The 22,927-nt window shown below is 38.7% G+C and overlaps 1 protein-coding gene across 3 annotated transcripts in view; it reads right to left on the reverse strand.

Annotated features, from left to right (window-relative positions):
* Positions 1 to 22,927, reverse strand: part of HELZ (helicase with zinc finger) — an 85,033-nt gene that overhangs the window by 39,558 nt on the left and 22,548 nt on the right. For 2 of the 3 annotated variants that reach the window (XM_063409069.1, XM_063409066.1), the window contains 11 exons: positions 21,603 to 21,659; positions 20,751 to 20,799; positions 20,278 to 20,353; positions 17,342 to 17,540; positions 16,238 to 16,345; positions 15,636 to 15,933; positions 11,599 to 11,866; positions 6,847 to 7,180; positions 3,019 to 3,149; positions 701 to 880; positions 125 to 229 (listed from right to left, as the gene is read on the reverse strand). In XM_063409069.1, coding sequence (XP_063265139.1) covers positions 125 to 229; positions 701 to 880; positions 3,019 to 3,149; positions 6,847 to 7,180; positions 11,599 to 11,866; positions 15,636 to 15,933; positions 16,238 to 16,345; positions 17,342 to 17,540; positions 20,278 to 20,353; positions 20,751 to 20,799; positions 21,603 to 21,659 — 1,805 coding nt within the window. The remainder of the gene's footprint in view (positions 1 to 124; positions 230 to 700; positions 881 to 3,018; positions 3,150 to 6,846; positions 7,181 to 11,598; positions 11,867 to 15,635; positions 15,934 to 16,237; positions 16,346 to 17,341; positions 17,541 to 20,277; positions 20,354 to 20,750; positions 20,800 to 21,602; positions 21,660 to 22,927) is intronic. The other variant, XM_063409068.1, reaches the window with a different exon arrangement.

The raw sequence follows: 22,927 nt of genomic DNA on the forward strand, positions 1-22,927 counted from the left end.
TTTAAAAGCACTGCTGGTAATGCCAATATGCTTTTATGTTTTAAAAGTTCTTTAACCTTTTTTTATAGACACCTTTTCTTAAGATTAGTATTTTATAGATACATAATAAGCCTTAAAAAAATACCTGAGAGGTCTTGCCTGGGGATTGCCTGCTTCTACATATGGATGTAAATAATCCTTTATGTAGAGATCAGCAGCACTATTAGAATGGGTGCAAATGAGAATCCTGCTGGAATAAATGGATGCAAATAAAAAAGCAATGAAGAAACAGAAAACAATTCAAAGCAGTAGAATACAAAAAAAAGGGAACAGTGGCCATCTTCCTGCACATTCTTCTTCATTAACTACTCACTGACCTGCTGCACATCCCATGATTCAGCCCTTCAGTTATCAAACAGTTTTTCATTAATCATTTTGTAATTATTAATCTAATTGATTTTAAAGACCAGCTTTTGTTATCTACCATGCAGCAAAACTTCCATGTCCAGCAAATCACAGCCATTCTACCTAACCTCCATTTTAATCAGTTTTGTTCTAAATGGCAAACACAGGCCAAGGTTATAAAATCACTTTAGCATCCCAAACGATGACGGGTGGCTTGGGTTTGTTGGGAAATTCTGTATTTCTGACTCGAAATACTTGACTCTGACTTGAATTTTAGCAAAAACTCTCCTCCCCTCTGCTGGTGGGGTGCTCTCACCTGGTGTCCTGCTGCTGGAGGATGTGCTTGACTGCCTGAGCCAGAGTGAAGGTTTTTCCTGTCCCATAGGGACCGATGATAAGAACAGGAGGCAGTTGTATGGAGAGCGGGGTGGTGATGGCCAGAACAGCCTCCTTCTGCTTCGCGTTCAGCCGCGGGTCCAACTGCTCATCCCATTGTCTGCCAAAGACACCACAGAGGGGACAAAAGCTCTCAATCCACTGCCAGGCAGGAATTAAATTAAGGAATTGAAGAGCCTTTACTGTATGGGTTGGGTCACTGAGGCAACAAGTCAACAAATCTAGCAAAACAATCACGTGCTTTAATCACAAAAATTTGCTATCTGCAATAAATCAGTTCAACCTGTTCTCAATTTACATCACCCCACCTAAGAACAGCTAACCTGCAGAGCACATGTTAGAAGAAGGACATACTGCACCATTCCCTGATAAAAAAGCAGGTAAACACACACAATGATTGTTCTACTATCATCATGCAAATAATTGTTCTATTCGTTGTGTTTTTCCCTGCACCATTTACCCTGTCAGCTTTAAAAGTAAATAGTTATACCACCCCAGAGCTTGGCAGAAGTTATCTAAAATCAAATTTAAAAACTACTGGCTACCAATTAACTACAAATTTCTCTTTACTTTTTTAAGATCATCAGGGCACGTACCTCTAATGGGAAAGCAGTTTGAAAAAAGGGGTTTTGTTGTAAGCAGACAGTGATGCCAGCATTAGGAGGAAGATGCTTTCAGAAAATTCCAATGAGCATAAGAAGTTAAAGATTTCTAGACAGAGTTTTTAATATTCCCACTGCCAGATTTAAAAGTAGACATGCATAGTAAAAAACACCTGTCACTGCTGCACATATGGCCATACTTTAGTAATGTGATCTGCTTTGGTACAAGCACCACACTTCTTACAGCCTGGGAAAGTTTGTTCAGAAGCAGTTAGCAACAGGGAGCAAGATCAAGAGGGAACTGACTGAATTTTAACTTTTAAGATGCCTATGAACAACAAGCTGGCAAGAAACTAAGAAATACAGGAGAGAAGCAGGGACATAAATCAGAAGAAAAACAGGAAGGACAGTTTGGAGTTAGTTTGATTCTTAAGGAAGGACAAATCAAGCCACCAGATGGAACTGCCTTATACTGAACTATAATCATGATGTGTTTTATTTACATATACAAAAAATACAAAACATTACACCAACCATATCAACTGGTATGTATACAGAAAATAAAAGTTCCATCCTACTTGACTTGCCTCCTTTTTACTGAAATCACTGCTTACTTCCAAACTACTCTTAAACACTATTTCCTTGTAAGATTGACTCAAAACCTAATTAAGTCTGTGAACAGATTGTCACTGACCTCCATTAGCTTTGTAGTGTAACTCTGAACAGAACCTGTTCCCTTCTTCCTCTCAGCACTGTCAAAGCTCAGATGCACACAGTGATCATCCCACCCAGAACACTGATCCCACCCTTGTGCTGGATCTGTTCTTACTTCCAGAGACAAACTACAATTTAATTTTCCCAGTGTTTTTTGTCTTACAACATCTCAGTGTCTCTGCTTTCTGACAGATCTTTTTCCTTTTAATGCCTGGGCTATGTCCTGATGTGTCCTGCATCACAATCACACTCCCAACTCTCACCTTCAAGAGCCCACACAGCTCCTGCCACGCTGTACAGACTGTCAGCTCCACATTCCTCTCATTTCTCTGGTCTCCAGGCACAGAAACCTCCTGCCTCTTTTACCAAGAGCATTTTACTGACCACAATCCCTGAGCACACTGCCTCACATTTCTCCTCCCTAAGCTTCCTCTTCCAAACTATTTTCACTGCATCAGCCTAAAGTTTCTATCAATGTATTTATGTAACACAAGGGTTTATAATTTCATAAAGAAAACTGTGAGACGTGGATAGAAGCAATCTCTGGGCTGCTTGCAAGTGCAGGGTTGGTCCTTTAGGAGTCACTGCCACGCCTTCCACAAGTACACCCTCCTCTGGGACATGCCCACATCTGGGCTCGCTGCAGCACAGAAATGAACAGGAGCAGATTTGTTTTCTGCAGCCACAGTGGAGCTGTGCTGCCTCCAAACCCCAGCTCAGGGAAACCCCACTCAGTGGGCTCTGGCCCTTGGGAGGATCATTCCTCTTGTTTTATTCAGCACAGTTTCACTGCCTCCTCTGAACCCCTCACCACTAACGAGGAGCACAGCTCGTTCCTGTTCCAGGACAGATTTCAGCCACCTGCTCTGAGAAATTCAGCGCTGCATTCCCACCCAACCTTTGATTTCCAAGTGTTCTGTACCTGTTGGGACTCCAGGGTATGGTGGGAGTCATGCTGACATCTGGAAACAAAATGCTGTTGTCCTTAATCCTGTCCAAGGCGTAATGCATTTCACAGAGGGGTAAGCGGTTCAACTGGAACTGAAGTTCCACCTGCACAACAACCCAGTGAATAAACACAGAGGTGAACAAAAAGGATTCATTTAGAAAATGCTCATCAGGCTTTGCTGTACATGATACATTTTTATCTTCCTGCACACCACTGGCTCTCAGAAGAAAACAGGAAACAGCACTAAGTCTAAAGATCTGTGATAAAATTAACTTGCTTTTTGTTGCTGTTGTTTTAAATCAAAGATAAATACAGCATTTTCTCTAATTTCATTTTGTTGTTCGACTTTTAAGATTAGATTCCTATTTACTTTCAGAAAGAAATTAAAGGGAAAGTATTCTTGGGATTCTTTTTTTTTAAATAGAAAAAACACTCCTGGAAAATATTATTGTCCTAAAACATTATTTTTACAAATATAACTTTCATCTCTTATTGTAAGAACAACCTTAAAAAAAGTCAGACCAGAAAATTTACCAGATCAACAGATGACATAAATCAGCAAAGATAAACCCCAAACATTATTTCTAGTCAAACACTCTGGAATAGCACAACTTGTCTTTTTTGCTCAATTATTAGGACTCTCCAAAAGTTAATTTCTAACAATTACCTGCTTATCGATACATTCTTGTTTTTGTTCTCTCAATTACAGGTGTTTCAATGCTAGTAAATAAAAGATATTGCCAACATAAAATCTGGTACAAAGCCAGAAACATCATGCAGAGCACTTAACACTCCTGATTCAATTCAGAACGGAACAATGGATAGTGAAAGTGGTTGACACATACACACACACTGAAGGGGTAAAGAGAAAAGTACATTCTAAATTTGAACAAGGCATAAAAGCAGCTCCTGGGGAAATTATTTATAAAAACAGTTCACTCAGATTACCATTTACACATATTTAAATTTGCAATAATTTATCTCTCCAGAAATAAATGAATCTGATCCGAGTATTATGCTGAAGAACTCCACGTTCACAACAGAACAGAAGCCTTTAGACAAAATTTGACACAGATCTGCACTAATAAAAACCAGCATAAAACCACCAAAAGCCATTGAAGAACTTCAAGAGACTAATACCCATTTTTAGGTTTATTTCCAAAGCACTGCTGTCACTATATATTTATGTAATTACCGTGCTACAAATCTAATAAGCCTTTTTGATTAAATAGGAGTAAGTAATTCTCATTCTGAGATTTACAATGAGTGTGAACATGTTACCAACAGCAGCCACACTACTGCAACCTGTCTGCAACAGCACCCCTCATTTACCTGGAAATATCAATTATTTCACAATTTCTGTGGCCATCTGTACTGAGAGATTTCACAAGCAGCTGACAGAGGCTGGTTCTGTCCTACCCACTGGGAGATGAGAACAGAAGCAGAGCAAAGATGAGCTGAGTGTGGGCCATGAGCACCACCCCAGCTGAAGGTGCAGCCCCCACGTCACCCCAGAGAAAAGCCACAGAGGTGACACCACTCCAAATGTAACCCCATGCCCAGAACAGCAACCTGGCCTCAGAGCTGATCATCTTCTCCTCTAGCACTCACTGATCTGATGTTAGCCCGTTCTTACTTAATCACACTTTAATCTCATGGTAATTAGTGCTACCAACCAGAAAGTTCAACAAACACAAAGTGATACTGGAATATATTTTTACAATTAGCTTTTTTGACGACTTATATAAACCCTTAAGAAGTCCTTGACAGTTCAAAGGGAAGGACAGAAGGAAGAAAGAGTGATCACTTCTCTTTCAAAGCCATAAAAACTTCTCTCAGGAACCTTCTCCTATGGAGGAGAACTCCTCCTACAGAGGAATAATTTATCCTTTTAGATTTAACTGTTGTACCTGACACTCCTTAATCTGCCCACAAAACCCCTTCCCACCACAGGGATCACTCTGGTGTACCAGGAATGTTTACTGCTTGCAGATAATCCCCTTCAAATGGCTTTGTAATTTTGCATTTATTTTTTCCTACTCTTATTTCAGTATTACAGCGTTCATATCGTTATGCAGCATGTAAAATCAACACTAGCTTTGCTGTAAATAAACAATGTTTGCTTGTATCCCTGCAGAGTGGAGCCATTAACTTTCCATCTCTGGCAGATATAGAGACATTAAATATTCATCTTGACTATCACATTTTACAGCAAGACATACAACCATAAGTCTGAAGACAAGGGCAGCAACAAATCTGACAGCGCTAAGCACAGAGCTCACAGAGGTTTGGAACTGCTAAGAAAACTTTTTTTTTAAATAGGACACATGAATTTTCAAGAATTCTTTTTCCACCCTGTGCATTTTGTGCCACCCTCAGCCCTGCTCTGCACAGCAGGGTTGGCACTTTCCAGGAGTGACAGCACAGCTCATCTTGCCCAGGCTCTGTCCTTCCCATCCCTCCCCAGCGCTGATTTGTCCCCCAAACACATCCTGCAGATGTTTGGGAAAGACTCCAATGGCAACGGTCCCAAACTCGTGGTTTGATCTATCCAGGGAAAATATCTTTACCCAGATAGACCCGAGGCTGACAAAAGACCACACAACCTACCGAGGGTTATTTAATGCAGAAAAATTGTGATGCTCATCTGGGGGACACTTTAACAGCCCCCTCTGGGAGTCCAAGCAAGGTGCCTGCATTAAATACCTCCCATTATCTACCTGCATTCACCACTTTCTTAACAGCTTGTGATTTGTTTTGTTTCTAATGCTGCATGCATGGAATCAAATAGTTCTATTTGCTGTTTTAACCTGCTTTAATATGCATTCCACAATCAGAAAACAGTGGGAGGGAAGTTAATTTGTGCCAGGTTCACAGAGCAGGACCCAGAACAGAGGAACCACTCCAAAAATAAGAGTGGCAGCAGCCACAGGGCTTTAAAGTTCACCCCACCCCACCTTTATGAATGGTCTACCTGATAAAAGCAGAATTGTGAATTTATCATTGTTAAGCCAGAACAGCAGGTAAACAAGGCACCACCAAGTTTCTGAGACTAATTATAAGGGAAAAAGGAAAGAAATTCCCCAACTTATCCAAAATGCACAGAAATCAAAGCAGTTTTATCAGTGTTTGAGAATCACATAGGGAATATCAACTGTGCTAAGAGAGCAGCAAAACCTCCATCACCTTTATCAAAAACTCTGCACATCCAAATTACAACTTCCTCAGATCTAAACTGGGGATTGCTTTCTAAAATTTCAGTTAATACTTAGCATAAAAAATTCCTCATAATTAAAATTCATTCAAATATAGGTAATGCTTGAAGAGTCTGATCACTAGTTCAGTGATAAACATATAAAGCACTAAATGATTTTACAAACAACTTTAGGACCCAATTTCTGATGCAGAATAGATCTGCTGCATTGGGCCAAGAATTATAAGACATTCAAGCAAAAATCAGGCAGTTCCTGAAGCCCCAGCTCATTCTGCATTCCAGTCAAGTTTCAAATACAATCAATTAGCAAGTTTAATTATTGTTTTAAGAAAACAAACACAAAACCAAGAGCTCAGAACAACGTAAGTTTTCCCAGACTAATTATCCATGTTAAATTAAGACATTAGGATTCTTGCAGTTGTTTCTCCAAAACAAAATAAATGGGATGAGATAAACCTGGGGTGAAAATTCATTCATTCCAGGCAATTCCAGTGACCTTAATCTGAGGTTATTTCTGTTTGATCAGAAATGAGCAGATCAATTAAAAACAAACACAAGGCAAACAGTTCTGGCACCACCAGACCTACCTGCATTTCACAATCTGCCCGAAGATTCAGCTCCTCGCAGCATTCCCTGGATACCCTCAAGAAGATATAATCCTTTGTCTTCTCCTCGATAGCTGCTTCATAAACCTTCTCTTTGGTTCCTTGGGTCTGTGCTGACTTTTCTTTAGTGACAGGCAATAAATAAACAGCATTGACTTTGGTCATCACCAGCCGTCCAGCCAAAGTGTCTTCAGAAAGCGTCTCGGTGAGCTTAAAGCGGCCAAAAAGTTGTCCATTTTGGGCATATTTTGCACCTCCAGAAACACCAGTGAGCATGAAGCTTGCTACAATCTGCAATTGCACTTTTATGTTGAACCTGAGTGAGAAAGCATCGAGTCAGTGCACAAAAATGCTCTTAGGTTCTGCAATTTCAGGTGTTCAGAGTGAGGATTTACTTCGTTAATTAATTTTTAAGTATGAAGAAGTACAGTCACACTGGCCCTTTGGAAGTATGTAGATGTCAAATAGCCACACTTTTTCCTTTTGACTGTAACCTATAAAGTTTATATTTAAAACAATCAACAACTGTGAAGTTTAAAAAAAGAATCCTCACAAGAGAAAAACAAATACTAGATACTAATAAAAGCTTAGAATGAATGAATTGCATGTCCCAAAGCAGTAAAAATTTCTATTTAAATAGTTTATAATCTTATGGAAGGTATGGAAGGGGGAACAAGCAGGCAAAGAACAGAGCAAGATTCCTGTTAATCCCATCTGCCTCTTCCAGGCTGCACACCAAAGAGGGCAATCTCCATCTCAAAAAGTAAATGGTATTACACCTATAATTCAGAGGGATTGATTAAAATCCATTGAAACAAATCAGATTGCAGGCATTAAAATGATATCATTTCATTTGAAATGAGGGAATGGTATCACAGGCTCAGCCCTACAAACCATCTATCCACAGAACTCCTATTAGCAGCAGCTTTCTCCTGTAATCAGAGATGTAACAAATTCACCCCTTGCAGTTATCATTTTCCAGAAGTCACATGCACAACACATTAAAATGACTCATTAGCACACTTTATTGACCTCTCACCAATAAAAAGTAATCACTTCCTAGTGTGTTGGGGCTTTTTAAAACAGATTGCTTCAAAGTGGTTTTAAAAAGAACAAAGAGGACAAAACGTCTGACTACAGAGTAACAATATTCAGGTCTTTTCTCATCAGCAACTTTTTCCTGAATTTGCAACAAATTACAGTAAAACCCATTCACAAATGAAATAAAACCTCTTGGAAAAATACATTCTTTTCTTATAATACTTTTCATAATCATACTGGTCTTATTTGATCTGTTCTTATAATTTTTATTTTAACCTAATCAACTGGTAATTGCTCATTTCAGCCCTGCAGTATCAATAATCGTAAGCCTCTAACAATAAAATCCAACATTTTAGCTTGGTAATTAAACACCTACCAAACCAATCAAATATATTCTTTCAGATCTGGCGAATCAGGAATCTTGCACAAAAACTGCAAGTTTGCCCCCATGTGGTAACAGCTGCTTCTTTACAGAACATGGGCACTGTCACATCTGAATTTCCCAGTCCTCCACTCTCCAAAAGCAAGGGAACCTACCAGGGATCTGTTGGGTTCTCACTGACCTCAAAGGTACCTGCACAAGCTGCAGTGAAAGCATTCACCCAATCCTTCCCATTTCCACACCTACCAATAAAAATCCCATACCAAAAAAACCAAGTTTTCTTCTATTGAAGTGCTGCACTATTCCAAAGGAGCTATCAGCAAGTCAGCAACATGTGAAACAGCTCATATCTCCTTGTTAAAACATTATATAAAACATTTCACTGAGTGACAAGGGCTGGGAATTCTTACCGAGATACAATCATTTGCTATTTTGAAATTATTTTGTTGAAATTTCCCTAATGTTGATCCCTATGCTGCTGAATAAGTATCAGCTGAAATTCAGATTTATAAAAATGTGCTGCAGAACAGTTTTATTGCGTTTTTAAGACAAGGCACAGGTTAGTGTTTCACAAATGACTGAACTGCATCTGCTGTGCTAAAGGGAATCTCCAGTTTAGGTTATGAAGCCATTTCCATTGTGCAAGCTGACACCTTCTGGCAAACTACAAAACTACAAGATCCTCTCAGGATTTTATGTTTAAAAAATCAGAAGTTGCTTCTTTCATCCATTTCTCACCCTTGCTTTGCAGGGTTATATAAAATAAGGTTTTCAGTCACGCTCATAAAAAAAAAAACCCAAAAAATTCGATTTCCTCCTAAGCACTGCAAATTCCAGCCTACCTGCAGTGTTCACGAAGCAGCTACAAGAAAACCTCCTGTTCATTATTTAAAAGCACAGAATAATTATGAAGAATGACTCCATAAATCATTAATCATCCAGTACCAACGCAAACAATGAATTCCCCAAAGGCAAACAAACCCATCCTGGGTGCCACTTTGCAAAAGCACATTCAGCACATTTGCTGTGACACTGACACCTGCAGGGTCCAGTGGGACACCTGCCTGGGGAGGGATCAATGGAACACACAGTAATGACAAAAGTAAATTTATTTTCCATCAGAGCCAGGACTTGACGTGTTCACAGCCTTGAGGATAAATCTGCTCTGTAATTCTGGGAGTGTGGAAGGAGCTGTCACCTCACATCCTTTAATGTTCATACAAGAAAATGTCCTAGTCACTCTAAAAAGTATATATTGGTTTTCTCTTCAATATGCAAGAGAGAAAGGAAGAGTTTTAAAACATATTTACAGTCTCTAAAACCCAACTAATATCAAGATTGGAACACTGCCTTGCTTTTCCTCAAAAACAGGGTGTTTGCACTTGGAAATTATACAGCAGTGACTCCCTGATTATTCTATTTTGTGATACTCATGTGGAGTACCTTGTATAAATGTCTCTTGAAATATGCAAATAAACACAATTTAAAAGTAAAGTTCTCTGAGACTGTCCAGAACTCCCTTGTAACAGAATTCAATGTATGTTTGAGCACTGCAACCTTCACCCAGTGCTGTCCAGTTCCACTCAGGTAATTCCACATAAAGTCTGAACCAGCACTTCTAGAAAGTAAGAAACCATCAACAATCCTAAAACACAAGATCCAATTCAATCTGAACTGCAGACACTCGTGTTACTCCACACTGCCGATCCTACAACATTTACCATGTACATTCACAAACCCTCACAGTGCAGCAGCTCAAACACTTCACACGTGTTACAACCCACTTGCATCTGCATTTCCCAGCCCATTTCCAGGCTCACAACCCTGACACTTCATTAGAGAATACCAAGTGTGTGATCTTAGCCACAGAAGAGTGGAAATGTCTGCTGGTTTGAGCCTTGTTGCAATAAAGTGGGTCAGCTACAAGATCAAAAGATTATTTGTCATCAACACTATCAAAACAGAAGGTTTCAAGAACATTATTAACACTTACTTATAACTTATCAAGCAATAAATTACTGCTGCACCAAATAGTCCAAAGAAGAAGCATTACATACAAGATACACTTATTTTTCTTTCATTTCTCCGGGTTTGCTGCTCTTTGGTTTCCTGTGAGGCATGAGAGTGCAACTCTCGAGGTGAAAATTCTATCAGTAAAAATACTGCTCACATTTTAATAGCATTTCATAATATTTACTTTAAATCCACTTTTGTTTCTCTTAGAAGAGTCAACCTGTTTATAAATATGGATGATGGAGAATATTTCTGTAAGCTGGAAACAGTGTTCAAGCATGATTCCTCCATGTGTCAGACTCCACCTCCAGAGCAGAGTGCAGCAGTGATAAAAGATAAGAAACAGCTCAAATACTGCCCTTCAGCTGAGATTTAAAAAAGAAATTGAACCATTTTTCTGCTTAAAAAGCACTGGAAATACAACTACTCATAGTATTTTCTTTCTAAGTTCTAGAGGGTTGGTTCAACTGAACCTCTGTAGCTCCAGGAATGGTTCTTCACCTTAAAAAGGGTTTCCTGATCTGGAACTTCAAGCAATTGATAAAATTAAATTTGCTACCAAATTAGGCTAGAATGATGTTATATCTTTTAGACTTTTCATTCTGAGGAGTGACAAAACTCTAAAACTCTTTAGTACCACATGAATGCAGGAAACATTTTGACCACAAATATTAAACTACAGAAAGAAAGTCCACATGAAGGTCTGTGAATTTCACATCTTTTTCCTAAATCCACGTTTTTCAAGCATCTACACCAGTTGAGTAATTTGTACATAATGCCTAAAGACACAACAAACCAAACAATGTATATTATATGCCTTTTATTAGGAACTTTTATTCAGAAACTGAGTGTCAACCTATTTAGGAAATAAATAGAGTCAGCTGCCACACCATCACAAGATCAGTCTGATCCACCCACAATTCAACTCTTTTTACAAAGATTTTATATATTCCTCTGCCATAACCTACTTTCACACAGGAAAAAAATATAACTATTATTAATGTATTTTTGTATAGACAGACAAAAAACTAGAAACAAAAATAATTAACAAAACCATGTCCAGCAGCTGCTTAGCACCTGCAACTGTAAGCACAGACTGATACACACTGTTTGTTTTCAATGAATTAGAAAGAATTTATATTTAAGTGCTAGTGACCTTTACCAAACATTATTATTCTCAGACTCGTTCAGGTTCAGTTCAAAGAAACAGGAAGCCTGCTTAAAGAAGCAGGTAGCTTCAATGAAAAAAGCTGTCACCTTCATTTTAATAGGAATATTTTTATAAAGGAATCACTTACTTGCTAACTTCCTTATACTGTGCTATCTCCTCAATGTAAAGGAGGTCGTGGAGCCGTGACTGGTAGTTGGTCTTGGTCAGTGATTTGTCCAGGACAGATTGTGTGAACAGCTGGTCAGCAGACAGAGGGATTTGGTATCTGCTGAGAAGGCTCTTCTCCAGTTCAGTAGTTTCATTAGGCTCAAACTCCACAATAGTCTTGGATGTGGAATCCCAACGCTTGGCTGTGGTCAGGAGCTGTTGCCGTGCGTGCATCAGGTATTCAAGGTCTGCATGGACAGGGCAGGAAAGGTGTGGTTTGTTTTTATCTCAAAAAAACCTATCAAAAAACCCACTAGTAAAACCAATCCCCTCAGAAATACCTAAACGCAAGCAGAGTCTCCTCTGCACACAAGTTCATTGCTGGTATTTACTATCCCCACTTTTCAGGTGTGCACAGAGAGCAAACAGGCTCTCCAAGAGTATCAGAAAATAAAACATTCTATAGATGGCAATTAGAATTAATAAAGACAATAAAAGCACTTTTATTTAAATGATCACCAACAGCTCTGAAGGACTTGGCTTGCAATATGCTTTAAAAGCCAACTGCAACATCCCCTCATTTCAAAAACATTAAATAGTGAGGAACCCTACAATGTATATTATAAAATTTAGAAGGTCATAAAAACATGTTGAAATCAAGGAATCACTGCACTTGCAACATTTTGAAAGCCTTTTAAAAAGCTCTCCAGCCCCCTAATCTGTGTGTGGTGCAGTTACATAAAGTAGCTAAAGCTACTTTACTAACCAAACTTGGGAAATGTAACCTAGCATGATACAAAATTAGAAAATTCAAAGAAATTAATTTTTCAGCATACCCTGATTTCAGGGACCACATAACTTAGATGAGAAAGAGAAGACCAAGCACTTGTCTACAGCCACCTAGAATATACCCATTAATACCACAAAACCACTATGACAACAGTGAATCAGTTAACAGAATTGCAGTTAAATTGCAGAGCTGAAAATATTTGGCATTTATAGTCAAGCTATGCTATCTTAATGTATAATCTCTGAGTAGGATTTAACATAGGTATCCAGGATATCACACCAACGCTGAAAATGTGCAAAAAAGGACATTTTCAAATTCAAATCAAATGCTTAACATCATCTTGACTGTCTTTAGTCTAAATAAGAAAAAAACCAGCGTTTTAGCAAAAGAAATCTCTGTTCAGCTTGACTATGACTACAGGAACATGGCTTATCTTACTCACTGATCTCATGTGTTCACTAAGAAGACAAATTTAAATATATCCCTCAAGCCTGAATCATACCAGAAAAAGTCCAAGTTTGTGTGGTTTGTGTGTCTGAAATAACATCACCACAAATGAAGCTTTCCCTGCTACAAATCACACCTCAGATCCCAAAAGCTCAGTAATGATGCTGGGACTGACTCCTTCCTTGCTGGAGCAGAACCATTTCATTCCCAGCACTGCAGAGGCTTTCCCTGGAATCCTGACATAAACAGCTCCTGGCACAGATTGCACACACAGTGACTCTTAAAGAGCAGTTTGTACATAATCAGTGCACACAAAACTTCCTACAGCTCCCCTTTTTCTGCTGTAAGTAAAGATTTCAAAATGCAGAATGGAGGCTCTTCTATTAAAATATTTTAATGTTGACCTTTCATTCCTGCCTAAACATCTCAACAGGGCCCTGTTTACACGCAAACATAGAGAGCTCAGGCATCTTCCTGTTAGAAAAGCATTTCCAGAAGATCTTAATTAATATATATAACAAAAAGTAAAAGAAATTAAGGAATTGGACACAGATCCAATGTAGTTATCCCTTTCTCTTGACTATTCCACACCTGTTGGATTACCCAGAAAAAGCCCAGGATTGTGTGGTTACAATTATCTGTCCAGCTCTTAACTCTTCCCATGTGAAGGCAGTGTTAGTGCTGAGCTGCCTGTCCCTGTGCACAGGGACAGGAAACACGAGAGGAAAAGCAGCAGCCAGTGCTGGGAGCACCCAGTGCAGCACCCAGTGCTCCACCTCATCCATCCCCTCCCTCTGGAATTCAGCCCGCTGCTGCTGCCATCCCTGCGGAGAGGACCTGCTTTAAGGTCCCAGAGCATTGGGCTGACAGGACTCTGACTCTCACTGCTTGATCTTCCCCAGGATTACAGGAACAGGGTTGTTCTCCACAGCCCCAGGGGCTCAGGAAATCTGGGATTCCCCACGTGAAAAAGGCTCGTTGTGTGTGTGTGGCTCTACGCAGAATATTTACTGTATGCAATATGCTAGGTAGAAAAGTTATGCTGTATTAACGTTTGAATAATATAGTACATGTAGTTTTTAACATTAAGTTTTAGTAATAAAAGAAATGTGTGTAAGATATTTTCTTTAGCTCAAGAAAAGAAAAAAAAAAAAAAAAAAAAAAAAAAAAAAAAAAAAAAAAAAAAAAAAAAAAAGGGGGGGAGAGGCCCAGAGGTGTTTTTCAACAGAAATAACAGTTACAACAAGAAGAAGAGAACCCCCCCTTAGAATTTTCAGAAGAAAAGATGCATATCTCCCTGCATCCACAGGAGCCACCTGGTCAAGCCAGACTCCTGGACACCAAGGATCAGAAGGGGGACACTGGGCAAACGGGTCTGTCTTAAGATAAAGACTGCATAATTTTGAAATTTTGGTCTTCAAAAAGGGGACATTCCTCCCAAAGAGGGCCCTTCTCTTTCCTAGCCTTTGTCTGGGAGGGAGGGGACGACAGTCCGGACTGCCTTTATTTTTTCTTTGCTCTTAGTGTCTCATTATTTGTCCTGTCTCTGAAAACTTTTTGAATTTGTATTAATTTTTTTGTAACCAATTTTTATTCCTTATTAAATTTTCATAAATTTCAAAAGCGAGTTATTGGCATTTCTCACACCCATGTGCTCTGTGGAAATCATGGAACAGCTCCCACTCCCTGGCAGTGCCACTCCCAGAGATGTCACACCGTGCACAGTCCCCCTGCTCCTGGCCACAGGCACTCGGGTCATCTCAAAAGATCATGATCTTTGGTATTTGCTATTTACAGCTTTGTTCCATGAATGCTGCAAATGTTAATATGTTATATGGAAATAAAGGCCAGGAATAGAGAACTGCTGTTTTCTCAGCTTCATCTTTTTCCCTTTTCTTCTTTCTGCTTAAATCCCAGTGCTACAATTGTGTTTCACTGGTGTTTTTATCTCTCAAATTTTCATTAAAAATTAAGATCCTGTATCCCACCCAATGGCTTACTGCCAAGTGATATAGTGACCTATATTTAACTCTCTTACACCAGAAATCAAAGTGCTTCCTTCTTTTTTTGCACCTCTTCAAACATCTTTCCATTTTCTGACATTTTTCTCATACTGGAGTTATTTCAGGTTTGAACTGAGAGACATAGATCAGTTTAAGAAACAGATTAAACACTTACAGTAACTTGTAGCTCATTTTTTGACTTGAAAACACAAATATAATTATACTTCCATTACAAAATTCATGTCAGCAGCAAATTATTGAGTTACATGCCTATACTCAGCCTCTTGCCTTTGACAGTCAGGTATTGCAAGAGATGAAAAAAAAATACAAACCAACTTCTCAGATAGTCTGTTTTAATTATTGGGTTTATTATCCTGTGTATTCTTATCCGGAAACACTTCATTTCTCTAATGACCTTTCCTGACATATTTAATGTCTTCATCAATATAAGAATGTTTATAAAAATATAAACAAGTTCTTATAAAGGCAGAAATTCCAGTGCTGCGCTCAGATACACACCAAACTAGAAATTCCAAGCATTTTAATCATACTTAGGTGCCATATCCTGACACAGAGTAAGTCATATTCCATTTATCTGCCTGATTTACACCCTCTGAAGCTTTTGCCCACTATTTCTATTCATATCTATGAAGAACAGAACATACAGTACAAAACATTCATGAGCAGTTGACAGAGATGCTGTTGTGCCCAAAAACTGAAAAGAGATGGCATGAAAGATCTCCACTCCACAAAAAAATAAAAGTTTTAGTACATTACCTTCAGTTGAAGCAGCATCAATCATCACTCGTTGCATGAGGACTGGTTCTAATCCAAAGTCAAACACCACAGTTTGGCGAAAAGTCCCAAAGATTTCTGTGTTAAAGGCTATACTGACTTTGTATATATAGTGATCTATTCCATTCTGGACCATCTTTCCTCCTATCCACTCCTGGCAGTTCTCTGGAACTTCCTGTGATACCTGGGTAGTGCTGTCTCCAGCAGATATTGCAACGATACTGAAGTGTGGTCGATGGGCATCATAAAGCAATGCCACTCGATACAGCATTCTTGCAGGCTGGAAAAGAAATGCAGAGGCTGAAATACTGAAATTATTCCAGGAGTATCTTCATTTGCAATCAGATAAAGAGGGTTAATAAAAACTATCAGTTTCTCAGAGCAGGCACAGGTCCTGCCTGATTTCCAGAAATCTGGGCAGTTGATACATAATCACCAGAGCTGCTGGGAAAAAAGAAAGAGAAAGAATGGTGCTGGGAAGTTTCTCTATTTTAAGAACGATGCAACTGAAATCTTAATTGCAAAAGGTTATGGGTTGCATTCTGGTTATTACTGACTCACTTTGGAAAAATAAGTAGTCCTACCTTACATGTGAGAGCAAATGTCCACGTCTGGTGAGACTTTTTGGTGGTGACCGTTACCGAGAGCTCGGGGTTGTGTTCTACTCTCACTCCTTCTACACATTCACTAAGCTAGATTAAAGGAAAAAGAAGATAACATTAAACTTCTCCAGGCAGTATCAAAACACAAACATTCAGGAAAAGGTAGCATTTTGTTTAATAAAGAGGAAAGAATGGTCTCCCAGATTGTGCAGGATTGATGCAAGGAATTAATGTAAATATGTGCTAATGCAGAGAGACAAGCAAGCTAAATCCACCAGACCACACTGTGGAAGTGAAGAATAGAACCAGTTAGGGACAATTAACCACAAGACTTGATTTTCAATAAACAACTTAATTGTAAATGTTTAAAGTAGAACAGAATTTCATTTGGAAAAAAGGATCTGTGATACAGTGAGGCCCACAAGAGCCCAGATCTCACTGACAGCAACAGGACCATTGAGACAACAGGAAATGAGAATCAGGCTTTCTACTCATCAATGAATTTTGCATAAAGTCCACTTTTCCCAGATTTTAATCAACGATGGATGGACTGAAAACTCCTTAGGGTCAGTGGTAAATAGAGCTGGTTGAATGCCACAAAAAATGTTCTTTCTAATTCCAAAGAGCTGCCAGCTTTGATCATACCCATATCCCACACTCCTTGGTACTCAAACACGTTTGGGTATTTGGGGGATTGGCTGTTCTTCATACCAGAGCCTGAAGCTGCAGGCAAAGAAAGTAGCCACACACAAGTAAAAGTATTCCCCACTAAGCTGTGAAACCTTTGCCATTTATTCTCTAGTTTAAGAAGTCCTGCCATCCAGTCAGGGAACAGGAACAACACCATGGGACTTGCCTGACCCATCCTACATTGGGAATAGTGAATATGCAAAATGAACAAGCTCTGATTAACCCACAAATCAGCCTAAGACTCTTTGCAAGAAGACCTAGGGCAGGATGGAAAGGGGAGCAAATTGGTTGGACAATTTCTTGGTGAGGAGTGATTCAACCAGCTCTGACAGGGCCAAAGCCAGGCTGATGTTAATTTTAAATATGAGTGCATAAAGAGGCACGGTATTTCCTCACCACTTTCTCAGGAGATAAGGAATTCATCCATTTCTCAATCAGGGTTTCCATGTAACTGCCCGAGCACTGCTTGTTCTCCTTCTGCTGTTTCAAGCGGATCAAGCGGGACGCGTATCGCTTCTGCCATTCTGTCAGCTCCTCCTGGGAATGTGCTGAAGTACACTGGGCACCATACCTGCAGATCCCTTGCTCTAAAAACCTGCAGGAAATAAAAATAACCCATCACACCTTGAACTTTTCAGCCTCCAATCAAAAAAAAAAAACTAACTAAATACAAATTTATCAATATTTTACTTGTAAAGCCAGGAGGATGTATGGACATTCTTTAAGTTTCTGTCATAAAATTAAAGGCAGTTTAGTCCACGTGAACTGATTTGGAAATATATGTATTTATACAGCATTTTCTAAGAGAGGCAGCAGCTTCTCTCATTGCAGAGCCCACCAAAGTATATCAAATTTCTTAGAAATAGAGGAGATGGAAGTCTTAAGAAATTTCCAGCTTTAAAAAAACGGAGTCAAGTGTTTGTACAGCAATTAACACAAGGAGATCAGAGAGCACTGCTGAAATGACTAGGTACTGTATTAATATGCACAAAGGCCTCTGTTAATCAAGGGCAAAGGAAAGATGTAGCATAATTTCTCCCAGTGATTACATTATTAGCTGATAAATACTCAATCAGCAGCTTTTCCTGAAGCAACAGTGACATCACATGGTCCCTTCTACTAAGTACACCTACACAGAAACCTCTAGGAAAAGGTTTAATCCTCTTCTTTGGAAAGGGGTGTTTTGGTCTAAAAGGACCTATTCTTGCAGACATTAAGAATTTCTTAAAGAAATACATTTTCCACTTAGTGGCATGTGCTGATGCATCAAATTAATGCTATTCCAAAGGCCTGTAAGACAATTGAAGCATTCTAGTTCTCAGAATTTACTGCAAGTCTGGGCAAATGCCTGTGTAACTTGGGAATTATTTTTATAATTTAGCTTTGTATTAAAATTATAAACCACAAGGCAGTAGCTGCAGCTCCATCATTCTTCAAAATTGAAGCACTTAAAAAACAGATGACAAAAAGAAAATTAAATAGGAGGAGAGGCTTAAGTTCTGAAGCTACCAGGAAAGCCTGGGTTATCCAGAATAAAATTAGGCCAGGGGACTCTTTTGTTCGTTTGCCTGTTTGTTTGGCAAAAGGGGACTATAAAAAGTTAATGCAAACACCACATTCTTTATTTCCACAGTACATGTGTTATATAATGTGAATTAAACTGTGAACTTTGAGCTGTGAGACAAAAACAAGCCACACCTGACTGTGACGTGAAAACCTTGCAGCACAAGTACCTGCACATCTAGGTCACACTTGCATCAGTGCTATAATTTCATTTAGCATACACTTTTCCTTGAAGAAATGTACTTGAAAGTTTGCATGCCCAAATTGTAAACAAAATAAATATGATATATAACACCATGTCACTAAAGGCCTTTTCAAGCTATGTTTCTTAATATGTTTTAAATTAAAATGTTTTTCTTGGCAGTCAATTTCAGTATTCTTACTGTAAATTTTCCAATTCACCACTGCGTTAGAATGCTAAAGTATAATTATGATTTTCACTTCCTAAAGTAAATGGAGTGCAAGCATAAAAAATTGCTGACCTGTTCTTATAACCTACATAACAGATTTAAAATCAAGTGAGCTTCCTTTTCATTATTTAACAGGAAAGCATATTACTTTAAAATTTGTCATCATTATACAGGTTTTCCAAGATCCCATTGTTCATATTTTTAACGCTTTTTTTTCCCCTCAATTTTACTTTCTTATTTAATACCTCCTGCAATTCCATAGCTTCATTATCTAGAATAAATATGCTGCACTCCTACTGCTTTATGGCACACAGGGGAAAAATAAACCAGAGCTTCAAAAATTCATATTCAGTACCTGCAACTGCCTCCTCACAAGGAACTAAAATCTTCAGTGCCTGCTCAGAACGATGCTGCTCACAGGGATTTGCTGAGCCAAGCACATCCTTCTCACTGGAAGGGTTAACAGTGAGCATAAAGCTCATTCCAGCTTCAGTGGAAAAATGTTTCAGAGCAATGGTAGGAAACATGGGATAGATGTTACTCAACAAAAGATCACCACAAGCTAAAAATTGTAAATATCTGCTTTTGTTTTTAATTGCTGAATAAGCACCAGACATGATTAAGAGTCAAGAAGAGTTGCCAAGATTTAGCATCTTTAGAAAATCATGCCAAGAGTAGCTTAAAATCAGCAATTCAGTCATGTCATTTAAAAAGCAGGTCAGAGCTTTTGAAAATAATTTGCATTAGTTATATAAATGGCAGAATCAAGTGCATAATGATGGTTCCTCCCCATTTATATTAATACAGTTTTATGTAGAGCAATGACTATTAACAACACCAAGCACAGGCAATATTGCCCAGATGACTGGAAAAGACAAGGAAAAACACCAATACAAGCCATTGCATCTTCTCTGTGTATCTGAGTTTATGCAAAAGGGAAAATAATGAGATCTGAGGGAAATTCTATTTTTTTAATCTGAAGACAAAGCCCATCTACCAACAAAATTCATTTATCAGAACACAGCACTGTAACCTGACTGTGCCTCAGTCTGCTTACACTGCTGCTGGGGAACTCCTCACACCCCTGAAATCATCCAAACTGGAATAGATATGGGACAAAGACAGATGCTGACCTGTCACTAGAAAAATGCCCCTCAAACCACCGCATTATCAAAACTGAGTTGGTGATTCCATTCCACAAGCTGAGCTGCTGCTGGATAAACTGACCCTTCCAAGAACCTGCAAACAGGTCAACTGTTCCAACAATCACCTTCCCTTTGCTGGCCTCTTACTGGGTCTGTCAGTAAATGAAAGAGGAGCCCTCCTCCCTTGGAGGGGTCAATGTGAAGCAGAGTTTACCTTTTGCAGAGGGTGTACTCCTCGCTGCTCGTGACGCCCCTGGGAGGGGGGCGGAATTGCCACCCATCCTGCGACCCTGTCGGGACACAATCGTGATTATTCCTCAGCTCTGCAGTCACACAGCAGCTGCTTAGGGACCCACATCTCCAAGCATCAACCTAAGGTGTGCCTGAACACAGCAAAATTACCCCCCCTCCCAAACTGATTTATAATCCATGACAAACTCAGAGGTCATGCTGGAGAATTTCAAGCTGTCCGCAGAACGGAGCAGGCTCTGATACAGCCCCCTGGTCAATAAACAGAAATTTCTGCCTCCAAATTCAGTCAGCACTGAGATAATTCTACTCATTGGGGCTCATCACAACAGTCAAGGCCCTTTTTTTGCTTTTTGCCTGCAATGCAGCACAGAGCATTCAGCAGGATCCAAGTCTTCTCAGTAGGAAATTATGTAGCTTTAAAATTGAGTTACATACCTTCCTCTAAATCTTCTACATGATATCCTGATGGTACTTTACCAGCTGCCTACAATTATATAAAAAACCCACAGTTATAAAGGCACACAAAACAATTTCATCAACTGCTGTCAAAATGGGGTTTAGAACAACTATTAAAAAGTATCAATCATAAGTTGAAATTACTTCCAGTCACAGACCCTGCTGATAACAGGGATCCTGATAATAACAGGAATTCTGACAGCAACACCGAGTCAACTGGTTAGAAAAAACTTTTAGAGATTTTTACAAGATCAAATTCCACCCAGCAATCAACTTAACATGGACTGCAGTGAATTTCTAAAACACCAAAAACTAAACTGGATTGGTAAGTCTTTCTGCTTTCAATCTACATCAAAATAAAAACTCAAATAAATAACTAAGCATAAGGAAAAAAATGAGAGGACAATTCCATCAGCAGACATGACAGTTTGACCTCTAGTACAAAAAAAAAGCAAAAACGGTGACTGAGAAGGTATTTATATTGTTTAAAAATTTCTGAAGTCATGTCTACTACTTCAGACTAATTTCCAACAGAGAAAAATGCAACAGATAAATAAATAAATATATAAATGCTGCAGATCTAAATGCTTGGAATTCTTTCTACAAGCTACTTCAGGAATCAACAACATATTAGCATCATTTTTTATTTTCTCATACATCCTTCAAGACTGTGATGAAAAGTTCCTGAAGATGTTGGTGAGTAAAGAGCCACACATCAGCAGAAACAATTTTTGACCCAGTCTGTTCCCAGTGAGCCTGGATCTCCTGGGACACATGGAAAGCTGCTTCAGGTATTGCTCATTATTTTCCCAATAATATCTTCATTATTACCTCTGTTTCAGCAAGAAGTGTTTTCAGTCGTGTGAGATCTTTAGTTACCATCCCGTTCTGGGGGCAGAAAGAATATTAATTATTGAACACAGAAATCTTCATTATGTGCATTAAACCACAGCAACCAAGTCCATTTCCCCCTCAACACTAGGAGAAGGAAAAATGAGTTTGACTTACAACAACAATTTTAAATGACACTAAATAAATCTCAGTAAACATTGTGGTAAAAAAGGGAATTCTACACTGGCCAAAATCAGCACTAGACTTACAGTAAGTATCAATACAGGACAATTCAGGGAAGCACCATATTTAGAAGAACTTGAGGAAAAAATATACCGTGGTTACTGCAATGCTTCAGCTCTGAAGAATTAATATGACAATCTTTCATTGCTGTTGCAGTGATGGATTCATTTCTTTTTAAGGATCTACTTTACAGATCACTAATTTCTGCAGCCTCATAACTCTTCCTGCTCTGATGTAGGCTGTGTAATTTTGGGAGTTTTCCCTCAAAAGCAAAGATTAGCCATGTGACTAACTGCATAGTCAAGTACACTGAAGTAAAAATCTTTCAAAACTGAATTTATGTTAAAAACATAGGTATTTGTAACAATTTCACACTCTCCTAAATCAAAACTTTGATTAAAGGAATCCAGACCTGTGGGGTTTATTTCAATAATCTCTTGCAGAAATTTAATTAAGTGCTACTACATTTGTTAGACTTCTCCACATTCTGACTGTGCTACTAATCAGGAAAAATTACTCTTTGCTGAAAACTTATATACTTAACAATCCTCACACTTAAGCTTTTTCCAAAATGATTTTTCACTTTTTTAGCAGAAGGCTGAAAATTGAACTTGTTGAGCTTAAATGCGTTAGAGTAAAAAAATGTTACCAAGACTCATTCTCTTTAGCCACTGGGGAGGAAACTGGATGGATTCCAACTCTTCAATAAATTCATTCCAAAACTTTGTTTCACTTCTTCTTTCAGACAATGGCACAGTCAGTAAATCAGCTGCTGATTTTAATATTCCTACTGAAAACAACTGTGTCTAACAATCTAAAGCTTGTAAAAACCTCTCAAACCCTGCTTTGGGATGACACTCTGGAACTCTATACAAAGGTACCTTTATTTGCACAACAACAGCTCAAAACAAGGGCACTCCACATTCCCTGCAATAAGACTATTTTACTAATTTTTCCTCAAGGCAAGTTTCCTTCAACCTCACCAGGAATTTTTCAATGAAACATTTTTTCATTAGAAAACAGCTAAACAAAGAAAAAAAAAAACTTTTCTTTATGTAAAAATAGCCAGAGGCCTGGGGGGA

Source organism: Prinia subflava, chromosome 12 (genome assembly GCF_021018805.1).
Source record: "Prinia subflava isolate CZ2003 ecotype Zambia chromosome 12, Cam_Psub_1.2, whole genome shotgun sequence".
Taxonomy (NCBI): Eukaryota; Metazoa; Chordata; class Aves; order Passeriformes; family Cisticolidae; genus Prinia; species Prinia subflava.